The sequence below is a fragment of the Anticarsia gemmatalis genome, chromosome 14, assembly GCF_050436995.1.
Source record: "Anticarsia gemmatalis isolate Benzon Research Colony breed Stoneville strain chromosome 14, ilAntGemm2 primary, whole genome shotgun sequence".
In the NCBI taxonomy this organism is placed as follows: domain Eukaryota; kingdom Metazoa; phylum Arthropoda; class Insecta; order Lepidoptera; family Erebidae; genus Anticarsia; species Anticarsia gemmatalis.
In genome coordinates this window covers 10,694,156-10,714,019 of record NC_134758.1, presented here as the reverse complement: position 1 = coordinate 10,714,019, position 19,864 = coordinate 10,694,156, and the positions used below count along the sequence as shown (strand labels likewise).

Below are 19,864 nucleotides of genomic sequence, written 5' to 3'. Positions count from 1 at the left end.
ACTATTCAAATACGATACGCGCCCGTACACGCACTTTTTCGAGCAAATATACGTACGCCTAACAGTCGTTATTTTTAATTTTTAAATTGAATATTATTTTTCATTTCTTTTTTCGCTTCGTAAGAACCACCTCCATGCTTCAAGGAATATTACCTATAAAAAAAGAATTAGCGATATCGGTTCAACTGCTCCCGAGATTTGCGCTAAGCATGAAATTTAGCGATTCATTTTTGAATTATAGGTTTAAATCTCTCTCACCATGTCCAGTCAGCGCCTCAGTTTGAAACACCCTCTGCAGCGGCGGGAAGTAGATCACCAGCATCTGTCCCACCAGGCTCAGGGTGACCGCGATCAGGAACATCTTGTTAGAGAACAGCCCCACTTGGAACACCGACTTGGTTTGTGAACGACAGCTCAGCGCGTTGAACATATCGAAGAGCACGAAGCATGTGAACGTCATTGTAGTGTCGCGGGGTGTTATTTTGTTGTCTGACATCTGTGGAAGAACATAAGTTAATTAAAATTAAATGGAGATGGCGGAATGACTTAAACAAACTCCTCGATGTATGACCAGATGCGACAAACGAAATAGGAGCATTGATAGCCTATAGGTACGTTCGTATTTCGTTTTTGTCATTTGTTTCTCAGGCAAGAAGTCGACTGTTCGAATGATACATGAAAATGACGAATAGGAGAAGTGTGATGAAAGTTTGCATTTCTTCTTAACTTTCCAACCCGCACTTGGTCAGTTTAGTGGACTCAAACTACAACCCCTGCCTCATCCCATTAACTATGCATTCCACCGCGATTTACTTGACATTTCGATAGGTTATATTATACTGTCATCGTTCGCAAGCTGATAAGATTTAATATGAACTAATTCGATGAAATCTTGTGTTACACTTATGTCACATGACAATATAACATAATCCTTGCCGAAACGTCAAGCAAATCTGCGTGTTAGGTTGTTAAATATGGAGTTTCCTAGGAATATTATCGAGTTTTTTAACAAAATGTATAAATTTGGTACTGGAATAAATGTTAATTAATTGGATACGTGGTGGTGTACCTCTCTGTTGAAGACCCAGAGCGTGCCGGCGATGATGATGGCGGCGGACAGCAGCACGTTGAGCAGCAGCGCGCGCGAGATGATGCGGCGCGTGGTGTCGCGGGGCCGGCGCCGCAGCACGCTGTGGTCCACCGGCTCCACGCCCAGCGACTGCGCCGGCGGGCCTGGCAACACACAATAACATATAATAAAATCTAATTCTTGAGTAACAGAAATACTATCGAGTCGATTCTTCAGAAATACAACTGGATCCAATGTAAATTACATTGAAACATCAGCAATCTCGGTTATTAATATTTCGTTGTTTCATAATTGGCTGATGCGAGCACTCACTGGAAAATGTCCAGACAAGGAATATTTTATATCATTAATTATATTATTTTTACAATTGTACGAGGGAAGTGAGAAAATATAAAAGACAAAATAAGATAAAACCAAAACACGAACACATATTATGTAGAATGCACGTTGTCGAATTGTCAATACTTCAGCGACTGAACTAGGTCGTAGTATTCGGTCCAAAATATGTATTTTTTTTTGTTAATCCTACAAGTTACAATGTTCGCTACTAAAAGTACTGAAAAAGCCACGTACCGTCCATAATAATATTGATCCAGAGTATCTGCATGGCGTTGAGCGGGTTGGGTATGCCCATGAGCGTGGCGAGCGCGATGAGCGACAGCGCCGCGATGGACGTGGACAGCTGGAAGCGCACGAAGTTGCGGATGTTGTAGAATATGCACTTGCCTTCTTCTATCGCCGAACTGCAAACAAAATATTATATTAGTAATTTCAAGCTCCTCTGCTGTCCTCTAAAATGATATAAATATTAATTATATTACGTTCCTCAGTTTTCCTTTACATAGTAATGTAAATAAAGCTGCGTTTTCATATGAGACGTCGCTGAGGGATATATCACAAATAGATTTTACTGTGCCATACGCCGGTGCGTCTTAAACATTGGTAGGTACAATTTCTCCCCGCGAACCATACATATCTGGTGAAAACACAGACTGAACCTAAAGTTTATACCTGTCTTACTGTTCCATAAGTTTTATCAAGTTACTCTTATAGCAACATCGAAAAAGTAGTTTTTTATCCTTATCATATCATAAGATAATCCATTATATGCCTAAAAAGAACAATTTTACTTTAACAAAACAGACTAAACTCGGCCCATTACAAACGTTCAAACTACATCATTTGTTATTTTAATACGACTTCTCGCTCGCACGTGCACGTGCATGTTCGTTCGTAATGACCCAAGTTTAGTCTACAGTACAAAAATAGTGAAATCAATAACATATAGTATATAAGTAAATATTTACATAATGGTAGCGAAGTCATCATCAACGAGGATCATGTCGGCGGCCTCCTTACACACGTCAGTGCCGTTACGACCCATCGCGATACCGATGTCAGCGCGCTTCAATGCCACACCGTCGTTTACACCATCACCTGCGGAATAACAGTACAATGCTGTAGTTTTGTTGGAAAATATTTGGATAAAATTTAAGAATGTTTATTCTTGTTTATTTGTTTATGTAGCGCATTAAAAGGATGTTAACTTTAATGTGAAAAAAAATCGTTTAAAAATAACGGGATTATCTTTTGTTACAGAAACAGTTATCCACTACATGTAAAATCAGCAAAAATAGTCAGCAATGATTATAATTATCTATATTAATCTAAGTGTACAATGTTTTACAGACTGCAAACTATACCAACCTGTCATTCCTACAATGTTGCCCACCCTTTGTAGTGATTTAACGATAGCCAGCTTGTGTTTCGGTGTCACCCTGTAGAATACGCTAACCTGCAAACAATATGTTTCGAAACTGTTAATAAGAGATAACAGAAAAGCAAAAGCATAATTATCAAAGTAAATATTTTATACTTATGATAATGCTTGTTTTGACATAAAATACTCACAGTGTCAATAATCCTGTCCAGTTCGTCGTCAGCCATTGAGTCCAATTGTTCGCCTGATAGCGACTGTGAGTGCAGTACGTCCAATCCAACCATTTGTGCTGTCAAACAAAAATATTGGGATAACGTTTGTGTAAGGAATTCTTTGTGATTGAATGAGACAGTCTAGAGTAGTCTTTGGACTGTTAAACCCTTGTGATTTTGACTAAGGCGAAATCGATAAGTTCATTTAATAGATCATATCAGTTTTTTTTGCTAGAAAAAATAATTAAAAAGGAGTAATATGTGGATGATGGGATGTTAATGTTGGTTTGTTTAGGGAGAGTATCTTCTGTATTTTAATATTTTCTTTACGTACACCAGTACTATGTACTGTTACTAATAAACTTATTAGCGACTACTTTTGAGGGCAGCTATTTACGAAAATGTATATTTTTGTGAATAAAGTACGTACCAACAGCGAGTGCCGTAGGCCTAGCGTCTCCGGTGACCATCTTGACGTCGACGGAGGCGCGCGCCAGCGTGGCCACGGCGTCCCGCACTCCCTCCCGCGGCGGGTCGCACACACCACACACTCCTGTGTACGTTAGAGCTTCCAGCCGGGCGCCGCGACATAGCGCGATGATGCGGAGACCTAAGACCATTGAATAATGTATGTTAATAATCAACATACACAATATTTGAACAGAATATTGTAGGTATAAGACGTAAAATCATCTAACGCAAGAGCGAAAATTAGTACAAACAAAGTCGATCATGCTAGGAAACTGAAAACACACTTCGTAGTCGTAGAATTTAAATAATGCCACTATTACTTTAAAATTATTAATCGATTATCATCTAATCGATCTCAATCGAATGGTTTGATATAAATCCAGTTGATCACTGCAAGTCAATGAACAATACTTAGTGTCAATTCAATCGATCGTGACGCAAGTCTATTTTAAAATGTCAACAAGAATAAGTACTTTATATAGCCACCCAGGTGGATAATCACTAATTTAAAAAGTTTTTTTCGCCAGAATGTATTTTATTAGAATACGGGAATATTAGCGTTAATTCCCGTACTCTATTATACAATAAACATGCAACGTGAGAGTTTAAAAGTTATCAAAAAGCCTTGTTTATTAGAACATCAATAAATAAACTCACCCATCCGAGCAATATTATAAGCTTCAGCGATGAAATCGTTCTGTTTCTCCTTAGTCATGGGCGCATAGTTGCCACTGCTGTCGATGTACTGAGTGCAGAGAGGCAGAACCTTCTCAATAGCGCCCTTGACGAACACCTCCTCTTTCAGCTTGCCGTCCGCGAACTTTGGCGCGCATTTTACTACCATCATTTTTGTTTCGGAACTGTAAGAAAAAAAAAGATAGTATTGTAAATACGAAAGTCGGTTTGCTATGTCAGAGTGACTCTTTTGAACCTATTTACATGGACTAGGGATTCAATATAGGATTGCTTTTTTTGTCGGCTACCGCTACGCTATCATTATTGCATTTGGGATGTAAGGTTCGACTCCCACTTCAAATCAAATCAAAATCATTATTGTTTTTGGTCTAATGTCAATTGTGCCCGTTGTCTGTAAAGTTCTCGTGTCACAAGAAAAGAATCAGCCTATAGATTAAACGCGATGATAATTATGTTTACTATTGCCTCATATGTTACGACGTTTCGAATCTATACATTTCTAGGCAATTATTCTGTGTTCACTGTCTCTCTGTTTCTCTCTCTTCCATGCTATGAATCCCATATAGTATAACGTATAACCTTAGAAAGATTACTTAGTAACAGATAGTTTACCTGAATGGTATCTCGTGCAATCGTGTGTAGGTGTCCCGCACGTCGTGCATGCCGTGCTTGAGCGCACACGCCAGCAGCGCGCCCTCCGTGGGCTGCCCGTACAGCGTCTCGTCGCGGATCAACGCGTTGTTGCATAGCACGCCAGCCTGTATACCAAAACATACTATTATATTACTTGTACTATTACTGATAGACTGCGTTATTCTACTGCCTAGGAGAAAAAAGCCAGGGAGAGAAGGCCAAATAATCCCTTTTTTTTTTCTTTTCCCAAAGATAGATAAGGTTATTGACATCTGACTTTCACTTTGGCTATACGTTCAACTCACAATAAAAGAAAAGTTGCGTACAACTTACGTACGCGTACGTGTTCGTATACGTAACTTAGATTTTTAAGTGCACGCTGAGATTGCTAAAATTATAAAAAAAAAACTGAATGTGACTAGTTGACTGAGTTGACTATGATAAGTTGCAAGGTAGGTCAATGACCTTTTGGTCAATTAAAAGTGACCTTCAATAACCCAGTGTAATATAGTTTTAAATACGATATTTAAGTCATGTAATTATTACAATCAATCAAATTTAGGATTAAGGATAGATTTTTTGTTACGGTCAGTAAATTATGCAAACACCAGTGTCCGATTGAACGGTAGGTACTTTAATAATTAATCGCCATAAAAACCAGTAACTACTGGACTCAGACATGTAATTACCTATTAGCACCCAGTTATCCGTAGTCCTTTACATTGTAACCAGTACCGGTCACTTAACGTGACCGATAGTTTATAGTGTTGTAATCACCTCCGTGGCGCAGTAGTTTAGGGCCCCACGCCACTACCATTGTGTCAGGAGGTCGCGGGTTCTATTCCCACATGGGGAAATTATTTGTGCGATTCACAAATAATTGTTTCGGGTCTGGTTGTACTTTGTGTCCGTTGTTTATATGCTTAAAGTCCCCGCGACACAAGAGCAATTCTTAGTGCTGGAATTTATAAAGAAAAGAATTTATTACCTCAAGCATGGTGTTCACAGCCATCCTAGCGACATCCAGATCTCGTCCTTTATACGCTCGCAGTTGCACGTCGCCCCTCGCGTTGTACCCGGTACCGGTCACCTCGGCAATATGACCGCCGCTTGTTGAAATCGTTGTGACCGTCATTTCGTTCTTTGTTAGGGTTCCTGGAAGAAATACAGAAGTAAGACATGGGATTAAAGTCTACTGAATAGATTACAAATTAAAAAAGAAGCACTTAATAAAGTGCTAGGTTGAAAAGGTTTAAGAAATTCATTGTTCCTTTCAGCTTTCTTTCTTAATCGTATGGTTAGTGGTCAACCTAGCGACAAAGTTGTTTAAGCCCTCTGAAGCACAGAGACGCCTTCTCCAAACACCTCTATGCGGTCACCCATCTTTGGAACGACCGCGCCAAGATTTGCTTGACCTACAGATCGTTTACCGACCCTTGAGCACAACTGGGTACACCCGTACCGTACGTGCCGTACGTACCGTACGTGCTTTAAAGTTGATTGTTGTTCTGAGGCACCCGCCTCAGAACAACAATCAACTTTAAAGCAAAGGTTTGTCGTATCTATCTTTTTTCACAGAACAAGATCTTTCTTAATAAAACGATGAAGAGTTACCTCATACTAAGCGACTAAACGATGTCGACCTGCTTTCCAATGCAATTTCGACGGTATCTAATAGGTCGACATATTGCTTTTATCATCAACTGAAAATTATTATTAACTCACCGGTCTTATCACTGCAGATGACATTGACGCAGCCGAGAGTCTCGACGGTGGGCAGTTTCTTCACGATAGCGTTTCTCTTAGCCATGCGCATCACGCCCAGAGCGAGGGTCACCGTCACCACGATAGGTAGACCTGATAACAATAACATTTGTATTAATAACATTTATACATTTAACACGCTTATACTTTGGCGAGAGAACAGGGAGGCTATCCTGTATCTCAGTTGACAACTATTTGAAAGCCACTATGATGTACATTGTTTTATCCCTTACATTAAAGTGATTAACACGTTAAGTCAAAGCAGCGATGTACAGAATAGTTACCGTCGATTTGATGTACACTACTTGTCAACTAAGATAAGTGATAACCCCCCCTGATGTGGAGTTAATGTCGTCGCGATTGTTCTTTGTGGTCTATGACCATTTTCATAAGACCAGGCACTAAGGACACCTTCATGATAAAAAGAGAAGGATTTTTGATCTGACCCGGGAACACTTCAGACCGATTGGAGAATAAACTTTTCGAAAACTTTATACTTAGGTTACTGTTTTTGTCCGAACCGAGATTTCTGCACTACAAACTCACTTCTTCTAGCTACTCCTATTAAGCTTTCATTGATCTATTTCACTTTCATAGAACTGTGATATGTAATAAACACATATTTACCTACATCCTTAAAATCTTGTAATTTATTTCCAAGTAAAAAAGGTTAACTTTAATTTGAACGTAAAGCACTTACTGCTTGCCCTCAAGAGATAAAAAGGAATGTGTTTCGGGCGCCGTATCCGTTTCCGGCACGCGTCCGTGATAGGTACGGTTTGAAAACGGTACGGAACCGGATACAACGTCCGTGTTAAAAAAAAACAAAACGACATTTTTGTTCAGTATCCATATTGTTATGAAAATGCGAACTTTTTATGGTGCAGGTATATAAACCTAGTAAGTATTATTATAATTGCATTGCTTATTCTTCTTCGTAAGTTTGTTTAAAGTTATACCATATTATCTTTAGTTTAGTAGTCTTTAGACTAAACTCTGTTGTTATAGCTTCTAAACAACATCTGCTGTTACAAAAACCTAAAGAAATAACAATGCAAGTAAATTAAGTTACTTGATCACATTTATTATCTATATCTACCAAGTCTATCCCTATCTGAAAATATGTAATTGAAAGCGAATGAAATTGATACAATCTTTCATTTATTAATTTACTAAGAAAAGTATCATATGCTGATTTAACGCAATTATGCCAAACCTATCAATCATTTTGTTTATTTTATCGAAGACTACAAAAATAAAAGAGACAAAAATATTTCCATCTCACTCACCTTCAGGTATAGCAGCAACAGCCAGACTGACACTGATCGTGAACATGTCCTGAAGAGCCTTGCCTTGCAGCCAGCCGGTCACCATGATGAAGCCGATGATGCAGAACGAGTACATAGACAGCTGAGCGCCGAGGGTGTCCATGGACTTTTGTAGCGGCGTCTTGGGAGCCTCTTCGGCTTGCATCATGCGGAATATGTCGCCGAATTCGGAACGTTCGCCGGTGCTTACCACAATACCCTAGGAAAAAAAGGTTCATTTGACAAAGATTACAGTGAATTAGGCGGTTGAGGATGCGACTTATTACTTATTACGAAGTTTTGGATTCGAATTCCGAGAAAGGTAAAGTGTCATTGGTCATTGGACGTTCTTCATACTTCTGTCGAAACCTTCTGGTATAACAGGCGTGATGGCATATAAATAGTTATTAAAACATTGAGGAGTTGCCATAAAAGTATAATTGAGGAACAAAAAGATCGCATCTTAACCTAACCTTGGGTATATTAAATATATTTTTTATCCAACAATGAAAACATTTTACGCTTGCAATCTAGACGTAGAATACGAACTTTGTACTTTTGGAAACCTGACTGGTTTCCAAAAGTACAAGCTCCAAAGAGCAAATTCCATTTTTCTAGTCAAAACATCTTTAAATACGCTTATCATTTCTAATAACTAGCCCGACTTGCAAATGAAATTTATCAACATTCTTCTGATGAGTATGAATCTCATCACGTATTGAGTGAGGGTCTGAATTCTTTAAACCTTTCTTACTCTCTTCCATACATCAAGCCACTAGCCCGACTTGCAAATGAAATTTATCAACATTCTTCTGATGAGTATGAATCTCATCACGTATTGAGTGAGGGTCTGAATTCTTTAAACCTTTCTTACTCTCTTCCATACATCAAGCCATATTATCGGGCTTACGCACTGTCCCATTCCTGTCATTCTTTATATTATGATATAGTTCGCACGTTTGTAACTCCCAGAGTATAGTATCAAACATCAAAATCTCACCTTAGCATTGCCACACCTGACAAGGGTGCCCATGAACGCAATATTGTCCTTATTAACCCGTCCTGCTGCAGCCTTATTCGGGAGTACACTCTTCACAGCCGGCTCCGTTTCTCCCGTGAAGGAGGACTCGTCGATAGCCAGGTCTGTCGAGTCATACAGCCTTAAGTCAGCTGGCACGCGGTCACCGACATTCAGGTGGACGATGTCGCCGGGCACCAAGTTCCTTGCGAGGAAGTGTTCGAGGCTGCCTTCGCGGAGACTGGGGGAGAGAATAAACTCTGTTCAGATAAGGATTCCAATGTATATGGTTTGATCATCATGGGTATAATAACGGCATCTATCGACTGCAGAGTTAGGTAAACGGCGTCGATAGATAGTTGTTATATTATTATGATGATAGGTTTGTTGGTTTACTAAGCATCGAATGGTATGGTAATAACACCCTGATGAAAAGATCAAGTCAGAACGTGGCAAGTATAGATTTCAAGCATCGGAGTAAGTTGACAGCTTTTAACGAGTCGTATTATTTTTGGTCAAGACGGCACGCGTTTTTGAGAACTGAAAATCGCTGACAGTAGCCAACATTTTATAAGTTTTGATTTTCTTTCCATTGTCACAGAAATTAAGGTCTAAAAACATAACCATATACGTATTGACATTGAACTATGACCCTGAAAACGAGGATTAAAGATCAATTCAAACAGATATTGAGTTATTATTTCAATACCCATTATTTGAACTACCCCGTGGAACTACAAATTACTTTTATCGTATCGGAAATCACAAAAAAAAACTAAAATAACATAATGGTTGTAATCTCCCATCATATAAGTTCATAGATTGATCCATCAATTGACGTCAACTCCATCAATTACTTTACTAGACTAATGAAAAAGCAAGCGCTTAATCAAGAAGTCACACTTTGAAGGTTGGCGACAGACATTAATTAAGTCTATAGAACCAGATTAAGTGTATAATTTGCCGCCTTTGATAAACTATCATTAAAGGGATTAGGCTTATTAATACTATGACACGATTATTTTATTTGGATGAGAATAATCAGTTGCTGAGAAAAGATCAACCGGTCTACTTAAGATTCAAGAAAACTACACTTCTTGAATATATCAATAAGCCTTCAATTTCTAGACTAGTATTAACCAATTTCGTCTAGGTGCCAAACTAGTATTCAGCTTCCCGAAGATAATGATAATAAAAAAGGTGCATTCTTAGATCTAGTACCAAGACCAAAATTAATTGTTGTCAATTAAGATAGCAGTCGTTAAGCCACGTCAAAGGCCTTCGGGCGACTTGAACAACTTTGACACTAGGTTGACCACAAACCATACGATAAGAAGAAGACCTCATAAATCGGAGGTCAGAGGCGTAGAACTTATAACTTACCAATTGCAAGTCGGCGGCACGAGTTTGTTGAGTTCTTCAAGCGACTTCTCTGAACGGTACTCTTGCACGAAGGCGACCGTCACCACGATCATGATGGCCACCGTGATGGATATCGCGTCGTCGAACTGCCGCATGCATATGCTCACTACGGCTGAGCCTGTGGGGCAAAGGAAAAGATCGTTAAGGTTTAATTATGAATCACATGCCAGAAATTAAAGTTTTCGGGAATACGTTACTTCTTTGACTATAACTAGAAATACCGAGTAATGTAGCAATTTCGTTTTTAAAGATAACATTTTAACGTTAAATTACGCTTTTGAGCTTTTTGAATTACATTATTAAGGGTATTTAAACTTAAAAATTAAGCTTTCAAGCTATTTGAATCTATTGTAGAAAAATGTAACGAATAACTATTCCGTCTATCCACAAATACTCTGACCAATCTCTTGCTAGAAATATCATTAATACATCATTTTCAGGCCTGCAGATCTAATAAACATTCCTTGCAAGCTGCCGTAAGTTTTTAACAATTAATTATTTCATTGTTAGTACCCTAATTCATACATATTATATCCCACAATAACTATTCTACCATCAACCTTTACTATCGTCAATTTCTTCCATAAATTAATGAACTATTTATCAGAAAACTTTACATTACACCAATTCTATAATCATCATAATAGTACTACTGCGAACAAACACCTGGCTCGTTGGCCATGAAACAGCGCAACGGAACGTCTAGTATTGATCCGAATGACACACACTTAGACCTAATCAACTAGGTAGTGTTTGACCTACTACAGTAACATGACGTGGTATGAGGGACTTTCCAATGGAAAACGTTTGTGAAAATTACAGCGTTTGTGTTTTTAGTATACAAAAGCCTATTTTCACAAGCGCATATGTCTCTTGTACATTGTCATAATAGTATGCTGAAAATGTCCTACTACTAGGTATTGTAAACGTGAAAGTTTGTGACGATGGATGTTTGCAATTCTCTTTCGTACATACTACAGGGCTTTTAGAATAAATTTTGGCTTACAGACACCTAAATTTATAAGTAGGGTTTATTTTAGAGATATTAGTGCATTGTAACAGTTTTCAGCGTATAAAGAACACGTTAACTATGTTTGTTTGCGATTAACTCAATATTTACTGAGCAGATTTTCACGTGGTTTTTACTAATAGATAAACTGATTTTCGAGGAAGATAAGTGTCTAATGTGTTAAGGTTAACTCGGGCAATATGACCATAAAAGATGGCAATTAGCCTAATGAATTCAGTCAAATATTAAACCACGAGACGTTTCAATAAGCACACACATTCATAACAGTTTCTATTAAGCTGATAACACTCATATTGATCTAAAATAATCCCCTATAACACTTTAGGGTATATCGGTCTCGTTTTTTCAATTAACAAAGTGATACATGATACCCACGTTGGGTAAACCCGTATCGTTATTCCTTTAATCCTACGATACCCTACGGGATTAGGGTCCTAACCACCTTAAATTGAAACGAATTAAAAAAGTTAAATGTATTTGCGGTTACAGATGTTTTCTGTTAATGGAAATGGGTTTTTATTGTTTGGCAAATTGATTTTAATGCTTTCAAATATAGGTAAAGCGTTTAAATTAACTGTACCTAAACATGTGTAAAAATTAACATAATAATATTATTATGTATAATACGAGTTTGTATTGTGTACAAGCGATGGTTTAAAACACATAATAAGATGCTTTCAAAGATCTCGTTTACGACTTTAATAACTCATTTATAACGTTTTCTTTTAAGGGTAAAATCTAACGTATTACTGTTTAATTCTGTTTCAATATTTTCAACAGTAGGTTAACTAACTTGACCAATATATGTTTGCCCCTATCACACGGGACGGGACAAACATATCACATACACTTCTGTCTACACCTTCATGTATAACTAATATGATATTATAAAGGAATATTACAATATAACACTCGTCTCGTAATACAATTTCATTGCCATAACAATGTATTTGCAAGTATATATTTATTCGCAACGACACTACGCAATGATACGGCTATTACACGGTTTGATAACATAAACACATAATGACAACATCAAATGTCGAGTTATAATGACGATCATTTGAAAACATGTACATTTATAATTGAATATGACGTAGGTATCCCTGAAAATAGATTTGATAGAACGTTCAGGAAAATAGTTGCATGAGAGAGCTGGTGATTTGACAACTTAACTAACTAAAATGCGTTATTAGTTAAGTTGATGTCAGTATTTCCACATTGATTTCTTCCTACTAATAAACGTATTTTACATGTAGAGACTGTCTATCGGACCTCTACAAACCAGTTACCTGGGTTATAACACGATACCCTTCGGTAAGACTGGATTTCAGATTCTCAAACTTCTGGCTACTGTTAACGATCGTCACCACTAACCACAATTTAATGTGCCTTCCAAAAGACAGAGGAATCGCAATGCATAATATGATCACCCAGGTAAGCGTACTTAACCTCAGAGATCGATCCGCGCGGCTGTTGTTAAGTAAGCCACGAGCTCCTCCAATATTTTTGTTTAAAAGACTCGATTTAGTTTCAAAATCTATCATTCATATACTGCTATCACTAAAAGGCAGCATAGAACATTTTAAACATGACGTAAAAGTCCATGAAACGACAATTATAACATATGACTATTGTTTATAACATCAATATAAAACAGACGTATATTTATATAACAGAAAACATTAACACGTGTATTTTTATCCACGATTATTATATTATTTATATATAAAACATATGGCTATTTATTATGGGAAGATTGATAGATAATAATAATGTGTATTTATAACTTATATTGTATATGTATATAGAACTTTCCCATCGTTTATTATAGTTTCCATAAAATAAGTAATGAGTAGAAATTATTTTCTATAATATTTTCTTGTCGACATAATGGGTATTTTACTCTCATAGATTATAAACTTTCGCGTGCATGATTAATTTCTCATATAAGATGGATAGACAAATAGTTATTATTACCTATATTAAAATGTTCACACCTGGATAAACTAGAATATAAAAATGATAAAACATATTAAAACACATTTATAAAACTTATAATAATAATGCATCATTATAAATCAACCTGTATTATACGAACATCTACGTCTGTTTGTTACGCTTTCACGGCTAAACCTCTAAACCAATTTTGATGAAATTTAGCATAGATATAGTTGGAGACCCGGACAAAAATACATGATACTTATTTATTTAAAAAATCCGTCCAGAAGCGTGTCAAATAAGGGTTGAAAGTTTGAACCAACGCCGGTCTTGTGTTGCTGCTACAAAATGTTCCGTTTTACCTTTACACGTACTTATTATTATTAAACTACCGATAATGAGCTATAACACGATTAATAACTATTGATTGTTAATGTTTTCCTTATAGTCTTAATTAACACTGCATTGCTTAATCTGTAATTGTTAGAATGACAGAGAAACTATCGATGACAGATAAATGATTACATTTAATCATCATCATTGAGACAAAGACAGGTAAAAAAAGCAGCGTTATAAGAAAACTAGTGTCGACTTGATGATGATCGATTGGCTCAAATACGTACCTACGCACTTTTCAATAAAATATACTATGAAAATACGGTATACAAGTTAAGGAAGTTATTTAAGTAAGTCAATCCTCGGTATTAATCCATTACTATCCTGCAACATGAATATACTCGAAATAAGAAAATAGTTTGTCCTTAGATCCACAATGCGACTAAGCGCAATAAAAAATTTTGCATCTCTTCAAAAATGAGTTAAAGAACCTCGAAATTTTAGGTTTTATTAAAATCCTCACAACATCCGCTAGAGTCGGGACAAAGTAATTTAAAGTAAAAGAAGAAAATAAGCTATTCTATAACGTTAAGTCACTGAAGTAGAATATTTTTACGTATATCTAATGCAATACGAGCAATAGCAATGAAAACGAACGTTCTTTCATTGGCATCACAGCATGAAACACGCGATATTAACAGATGTTAATTGAACGTTTGTCTTGTTAGTGAAAGCGTATTACGGTATTTTCTTACGACTGTTATTTGTTTACAAAGGAAAATATAGTAGTTACATTTTTATGGCGTTTCAGTGTTATTTAATGGGTGGGGGTCTATCTATATTCTAATAATATAAACCTACAGATTTTCTTTGTTTGTTTGAACGCGCTAATCTCAGGATCTACTTGTTTGTAGAATAGTCCATTTTTTTAAAGAAGGATAGAGGTCATATAACATCACGCTATGACTAATTGTAAATGTGAAAAAAAACGTTCACGCGGTCGAAGTTGCCAGGTCACTCATGTTCAAAGTGGATTTAAGTCCCGACCACTCCCTTATTCCAGGAAAAGACTGATGCTTAGCAGTAGGAAAGTAATGAGTAACCACTTGCACTTACTAGACACGGATGGTAAACTAGAAAGAAGAAGAAGCAAGGATTTTTTGGTAAAAACTTCATGGATAGATATTACACCTAAACATATCTATAAAAGGACGCGCTAAAACCTAGCTCCCATTCCCCATCTTCAGCTCCCGTTGTCATGTCATAGATCTTCATGTGTTTTCAATCATTAGGTGGACAGCAACATTTCGGAAATCAAAGAAAACTCCATTCTTTTAAAATCTAAATAGACTTTACAGTAAAATACTCTAGTACATAGATACATACATGTAGCAGACATAGCTATAACTGATAATGAATCTAACCGTACCTAGTTAATGGTCGATGGTAATGCAAAAAACCTCGCAACAACTGGTTTACAAGTGCATACCTCGCCGTGACAATGACCCGAGCTAGTACCGCTTAGTAAATACTTACTTGATGGTCAAGCAATTGTACCTACATTAGTGGGTTTTATTCCAGAGACTGACAGGTTAAGTCTACAATTTTACATTCTCAAAGATTTAGCTAAATGGTGCGAAGGACCTCTAACTAAAAATAAACTAAGGGCTACTGGAATGTATTGGCGGAAACTTCCAGGAAGATAATGGAAAAGTTTTTGAAACAGGTTGGAATAATATCATCAGAATATGACTTTGGTTTTATAACTACTTATGCACCGGAGATCGATACAAAGGGTGATCGAAGGAATAAAACTATAAATCAGAATCTGTCCCGTCGCTCGAGACTACATAATTTCATATCTTCCAGACACGTAAAAGTTAAAACACACCTCATTTCGCGTCGGAAATTAAAACAGGAACATGTGGAGTTTAACTTCCTCTTACCGAAAGAAAAGAAATGAAGATAAACTGTACAAAATAAGTGTGTAATCACATAATAGTAGTCAGTATAGTAAATGCACAGTTAAGTAGATATTCAACATAACGGTCGTTCACATTACGTGTGCTTTTGCAACCTCATTCCAAAATAAACTTTGTTTAAAAACTATTTGTGGTATAAGTATAGCTTTTAAACTTTCGCACTGCATGTTTATTATATACTTCACTGCCAAACTTCCTAACGCCTCACAGCCGATTTTTAATAAACGAATAAATAATTCATAAATCTTTTTTTTTCTCCGTATGATCAATCCCCGTAGTCCAAGGAATATTATGAAAACAGAATAAGTGAAATCGGACCAGCCGTTCACGCGTGATGGCGTGACCAAGGTAAAAAGGGATTCATTTTTAAATACATATATAGATAAGAGTAAGGAAAATAACGAAAACACGCATTTTGACTTTGAAAGTCTGATGTTTCGGCGCAGGTCGATCAGCCGGCGACCACGGCTAGTGCAAACTGCGCCGAAATTCTAAGGCAAAATGCGTGTTTGCGTTAATTCCTATATTCTAAAATAGTTACAGTTTTCAATTAGTACCGTTTCTAAAGATACAACTATAATTTAAATCAATAGTCAGCAGATACCTATGTCGGTAGGTACTAAATATCAAAGCGAGTTACGGAACTTTCCATTCCCGAGTAACGAAGTTCAATCGATCCTTACAGCTACACGTGCTGAAAACCTTGAACGTAACATCGTTCAGAACTTATAACATTTCAAGTACCTATAAGTAATCACTACATATTATAAAATAGTCCTTTCGCCGGGTCTGACTGTCTGTTTGTATGTTTACCATAAACTCGAAGTCTATTTAGCGAATTTTCATGCAAGTTTTTTATAGATAAAGCGATCTTAGATGAACTTTTAAGTGTATCATTTACAGAAGACTGAGATCTTTTACACAAAATTGTAATACTTTTGTGTAAAAGATCTTAATGACCCGGGCAAAGACTGAGCGGGCGGCTAGTAACAATACAAAAGCGTAACAACTTACATCAATAACATGCTCTTTATTCGAAGCCTTAAACAAACTAGAAAAATCCAACTCCCATCTGGAATCTCGAGAAAGATTAACCTAAACACATCGGTCAGTGTCCTCTATAAAACTCTTTCTAAAATAAATAAATAACAGACTCTCGTAGATTTAGATTCGGGATTAAGTAGTAAAGTTTCATCACTATAAATAGTTGCGTGGTTAAAAATATCGAATGTACGTAATAGCCCGTGCATCCGCTTGCGTGAACCGTGGTGTATCATTTGGATATCCTTTAGTTAGTTTATAACGGTGTTTATATGTTCTAGGTATTGCGCAGCTGCCGGTAAACGTATTACATACTTATTATTACAATTTCAACTATTCGCTCATTAATCAGTAACATTTTACTGATTACTACATATCTGACCGATTGATTGATTGATGAGTCATCATGCTTTAAATAATGTTAATGACAGTAAACTTTAAAATATTTGAAACAGTCTGAAAAAGAGCTTAATGACAGTAAACTTTAAGGTATTTAAAACAGCCTAAAAAAGATCTAAGGCTGTTTCATAGCTTAAAAAACGAAACCCAGAAGCTCGTACTAAAAATCATATCCACGGAAAATTTCGTACTAACTTCAAAGCCTACGTAGACAAAATCGTCTCTAGTCAAACAATATTATACAAATCTGCTGAAAGTAGTAGAAAATCAGGGCGAGAAAAGCACACATTCCACAAGTTTTCCAATATCGGGTCGGTAAAGTAGACCCGTCAGTCACACCCCCGGCGATATAAAGTTTTATTTTTGTTACTGCTTTATACTTATCGGGGATGAATACGTATTTCTATGTGTAAGGGTGTAACGAACATGTGTACTAAATTGTACGTTTCATTTGTCGGTTAAAAGCGGCCTTCGGTAACCTTGAGGGATCGAAGTTTTCAATTATTCAAGCAGACCGATATCATATAATTTTATATACCTGCTTAGTGAAAATTATAAATTAAAGATCGTTGAGATTTCGAGTTCTTCATTTAACTAAAGAAAGATTAAGCTACTTTTATACCTTTTTGACTAGTAGAAAACTAGATATAATGATACATAAGTAAAAATAGGAGACAATAACTATATGTAAATTAGGTAAAAGAAATAAATCTAACAAACCTTCGTAATAATTTTTATGAAAATCTAGACATCGAATTTTATTATATTACGAATAGCCATCGGCACTAACAAAAAGTAACTGAACCAACAGAGGCTTGTTCATATCTTAATACTGGTCAAAAACGGGTCAAAACAAAATAAAACAACATGGCGTCCCACCCATCATGACAACAGATGCACAAAACCGCAATATTTACGTTCAAACTTCGTCTGACGTCTTCATACAAGAGTTTGTGGCAAGATATACGTCACCAGGCATATAAAGTGTTATGAGAAAGGTCACTCCTTGCAGCTATGCTTTCTCCCGCGAACGATCCCGCTATGGAATGAGCTCCCTGCCGAGGTTTTCCCTGGGAACTACAGTATGGGGTTCTTCAAGAAGGGGGTAAATAGGTTTTTGAAGGGTCGGTGATGCCCCTGGTGTTGCAGGCATCCATAGGCTGCGGTAACCGCTTACCATCAGGCGGGCCTGTTTGCCACCGTCGTGGTATAAAAAAAATAAAATAAAAAAAAAAGATTAAAATATATGGCACTTACGGCGCTAGCTTGAACAGGGCTGTCTCTACACGTGTATGAAACTTATGTAAGTTCCATCCCCTTTTACTTGCTAAAGGCGTGATTTTTGACACATGTATGACATTTGATATATGCCTGTATACGAACACGCGTTCTTTTGCGTTTTTGAAGGTAAGTCTACTAGACTACTTCCATGCTAATTTCGTTAAATCGATTCAGCAGTTTAGACGTGCAAGCGTAACAGACAATCAAACAAACTTTTGATATTTATAGCGAACTAGCAGCCCATCCCGGCTTCGCACGGGCATAATATTATAACAAAAGAAAATAGTTTTCGCAGCGCACGCGATTGAAGGAAGTTTTTTGTTAATTTTTTTACACCTTGGGTTAGATTATTCAAATTTTAATAAGCATCCCTAATTTTTTTGAAAATGAAATATAGCCTATGTTACTCGGGAATAGTGTAGCTTGCCAACGGTGAAAGAATTTTTTAAATCTGTCCGGTAGTTTCGGAACCTATGCAATGCAAACAAACAAACAAAAAAATCAAACATTTCCTCTTTATAATATGAGTATAGATATGGTCATTCAGCTGACCTAATGATACAAACAGACTGTAACACTCTTAAAAAAAACTTCTTAAAATGCGCATAAGCAAATATTCGAAACAGAAAACAAAGAATTTGCGGTTAAGTTAAAACGATTAGCGAAGTTAAGTCATCTTTCACACAATTACTCAGTTCATTGACCGCTTGATGTTAGCTCGTAACACGACTTACCCAGGTCGGATTACACCTAAGAACATTATCCTCGGGTGTTGATCGACAGCTCGCTACTTTAACGATCTCCTTTGAAAAATGGTTACAATGCTTATCCCAATTCTTCTAATAGGTCTTTGATCCCGTACTCTTTCCCTTTTTATTTTGAACCAGATACATACCAGTGACATAGGACTACTTGTCCAAAAACATTGCTTGCTTTAATGTAGGGAGTGGGGACATTTTGCTAATTTATATTGCATGTGTAGGGAGAAAATAATTATTTGAGATAGATATTAATTGAATTTCTTTCAACAATAGTATTTATTTACTTTTGCTATTTTTAATTATCATTCGTATACCTGTATATTGATTAACATTAATGTACCTATACTTTAAGATAAATAGTTTCCTTCGAGACGACAGTGTCTACCTGTTCCATCACGTCCTCCTTTCGTCTCTTATATTTACAATTCAACTTCTACAGAACGATTTGTTGCTATATTCACACACACACAAACTTAAACGACACGTTACTATACCAGTTCTTTAGAACATCTATCCATTACCAAAAAATCCTGGATAACGCTAAAAGCACACACTCCTCTCATATATAACTCGAAGGCATTGTCCAAGTGATTGCGTAAATCACCCAGTTTGTTTACACGCGTAATCTGGGAGTAACGCAGTGGAAACGACGCGAGTGCCACTCGACCTTTCCAATAACGAGTAGAGACAAACCTCCGGTGACGGCACTCGTCCTTTATATGGTGTCGAGGGGTAATCTGAGGAAAGCAAATGTTTGTGG

At 36.8% G+C, this 19,864-nt stretch overlaps 1 protein-coding gene across 4 annotated transcripts in view; it reads right to left on the bottom strand.

The window, feature by feature from the left end:
* SPoCk (secretory pathway calcium atpase) overlaps positions 1-19,864 on the bottom strand; it is a 67,005-nt gene that overhangs the window by 5,678 nt on the left and 41,463 nt on the right. For all 4 annotated transcript variants that reach the window (XM_076123123.1, XM_076123121.1, XM_076123122.1 and 1 more), the window contains 14 exons: positions 10,295-10,451; positions 8,894-9,152; positions 7,876-8,113; positions 6,548-6,679; positions 5,811-5,977; positions 4,802-4,947; positions 4,151-4,353; positions 3,453-3,632; positions 3,002-3,099; positions 2,798-2,885; positions 2,398-2,527; positions 1,664-1,833; positions 1,070-1,233; positions 259-496 (listed from right to left, as the gene is read on the bottom strand). In XM_076123123.1, coding sequence (XP_075979238.1) covers positions 259-496; positions 1,070-1,233; positions 1,664-1,833; positions 2,398-2,527; positions 2,798-2,885; positions 3,002-3,099; positions 3,453-3,632; positions 4,151-4,353; positions 4,802-4,947; positions 5,811-5,977; positions 6,548-6,679; positions 7,876-8,113; positions 8,894-9,152; positions 10,295-10,451 — 2,370 coding nt within the window. The remainder of the gene's footprint in view (positions 1-258; positions 497-1,069; positions 1,234-1,663; positions 1,834-2,397; positions 2,528-2,797; positions 2,886-3,001; positions 3,100-3,452; positions 3,633-4,150; positions 4,354-4,801; positions 4,948-5,810; positions 5,978-6,547; positions 6,680-7,875; positions 8,114-8,893; positions 9,153-10,294; positions 10,452-19,864) is intronic.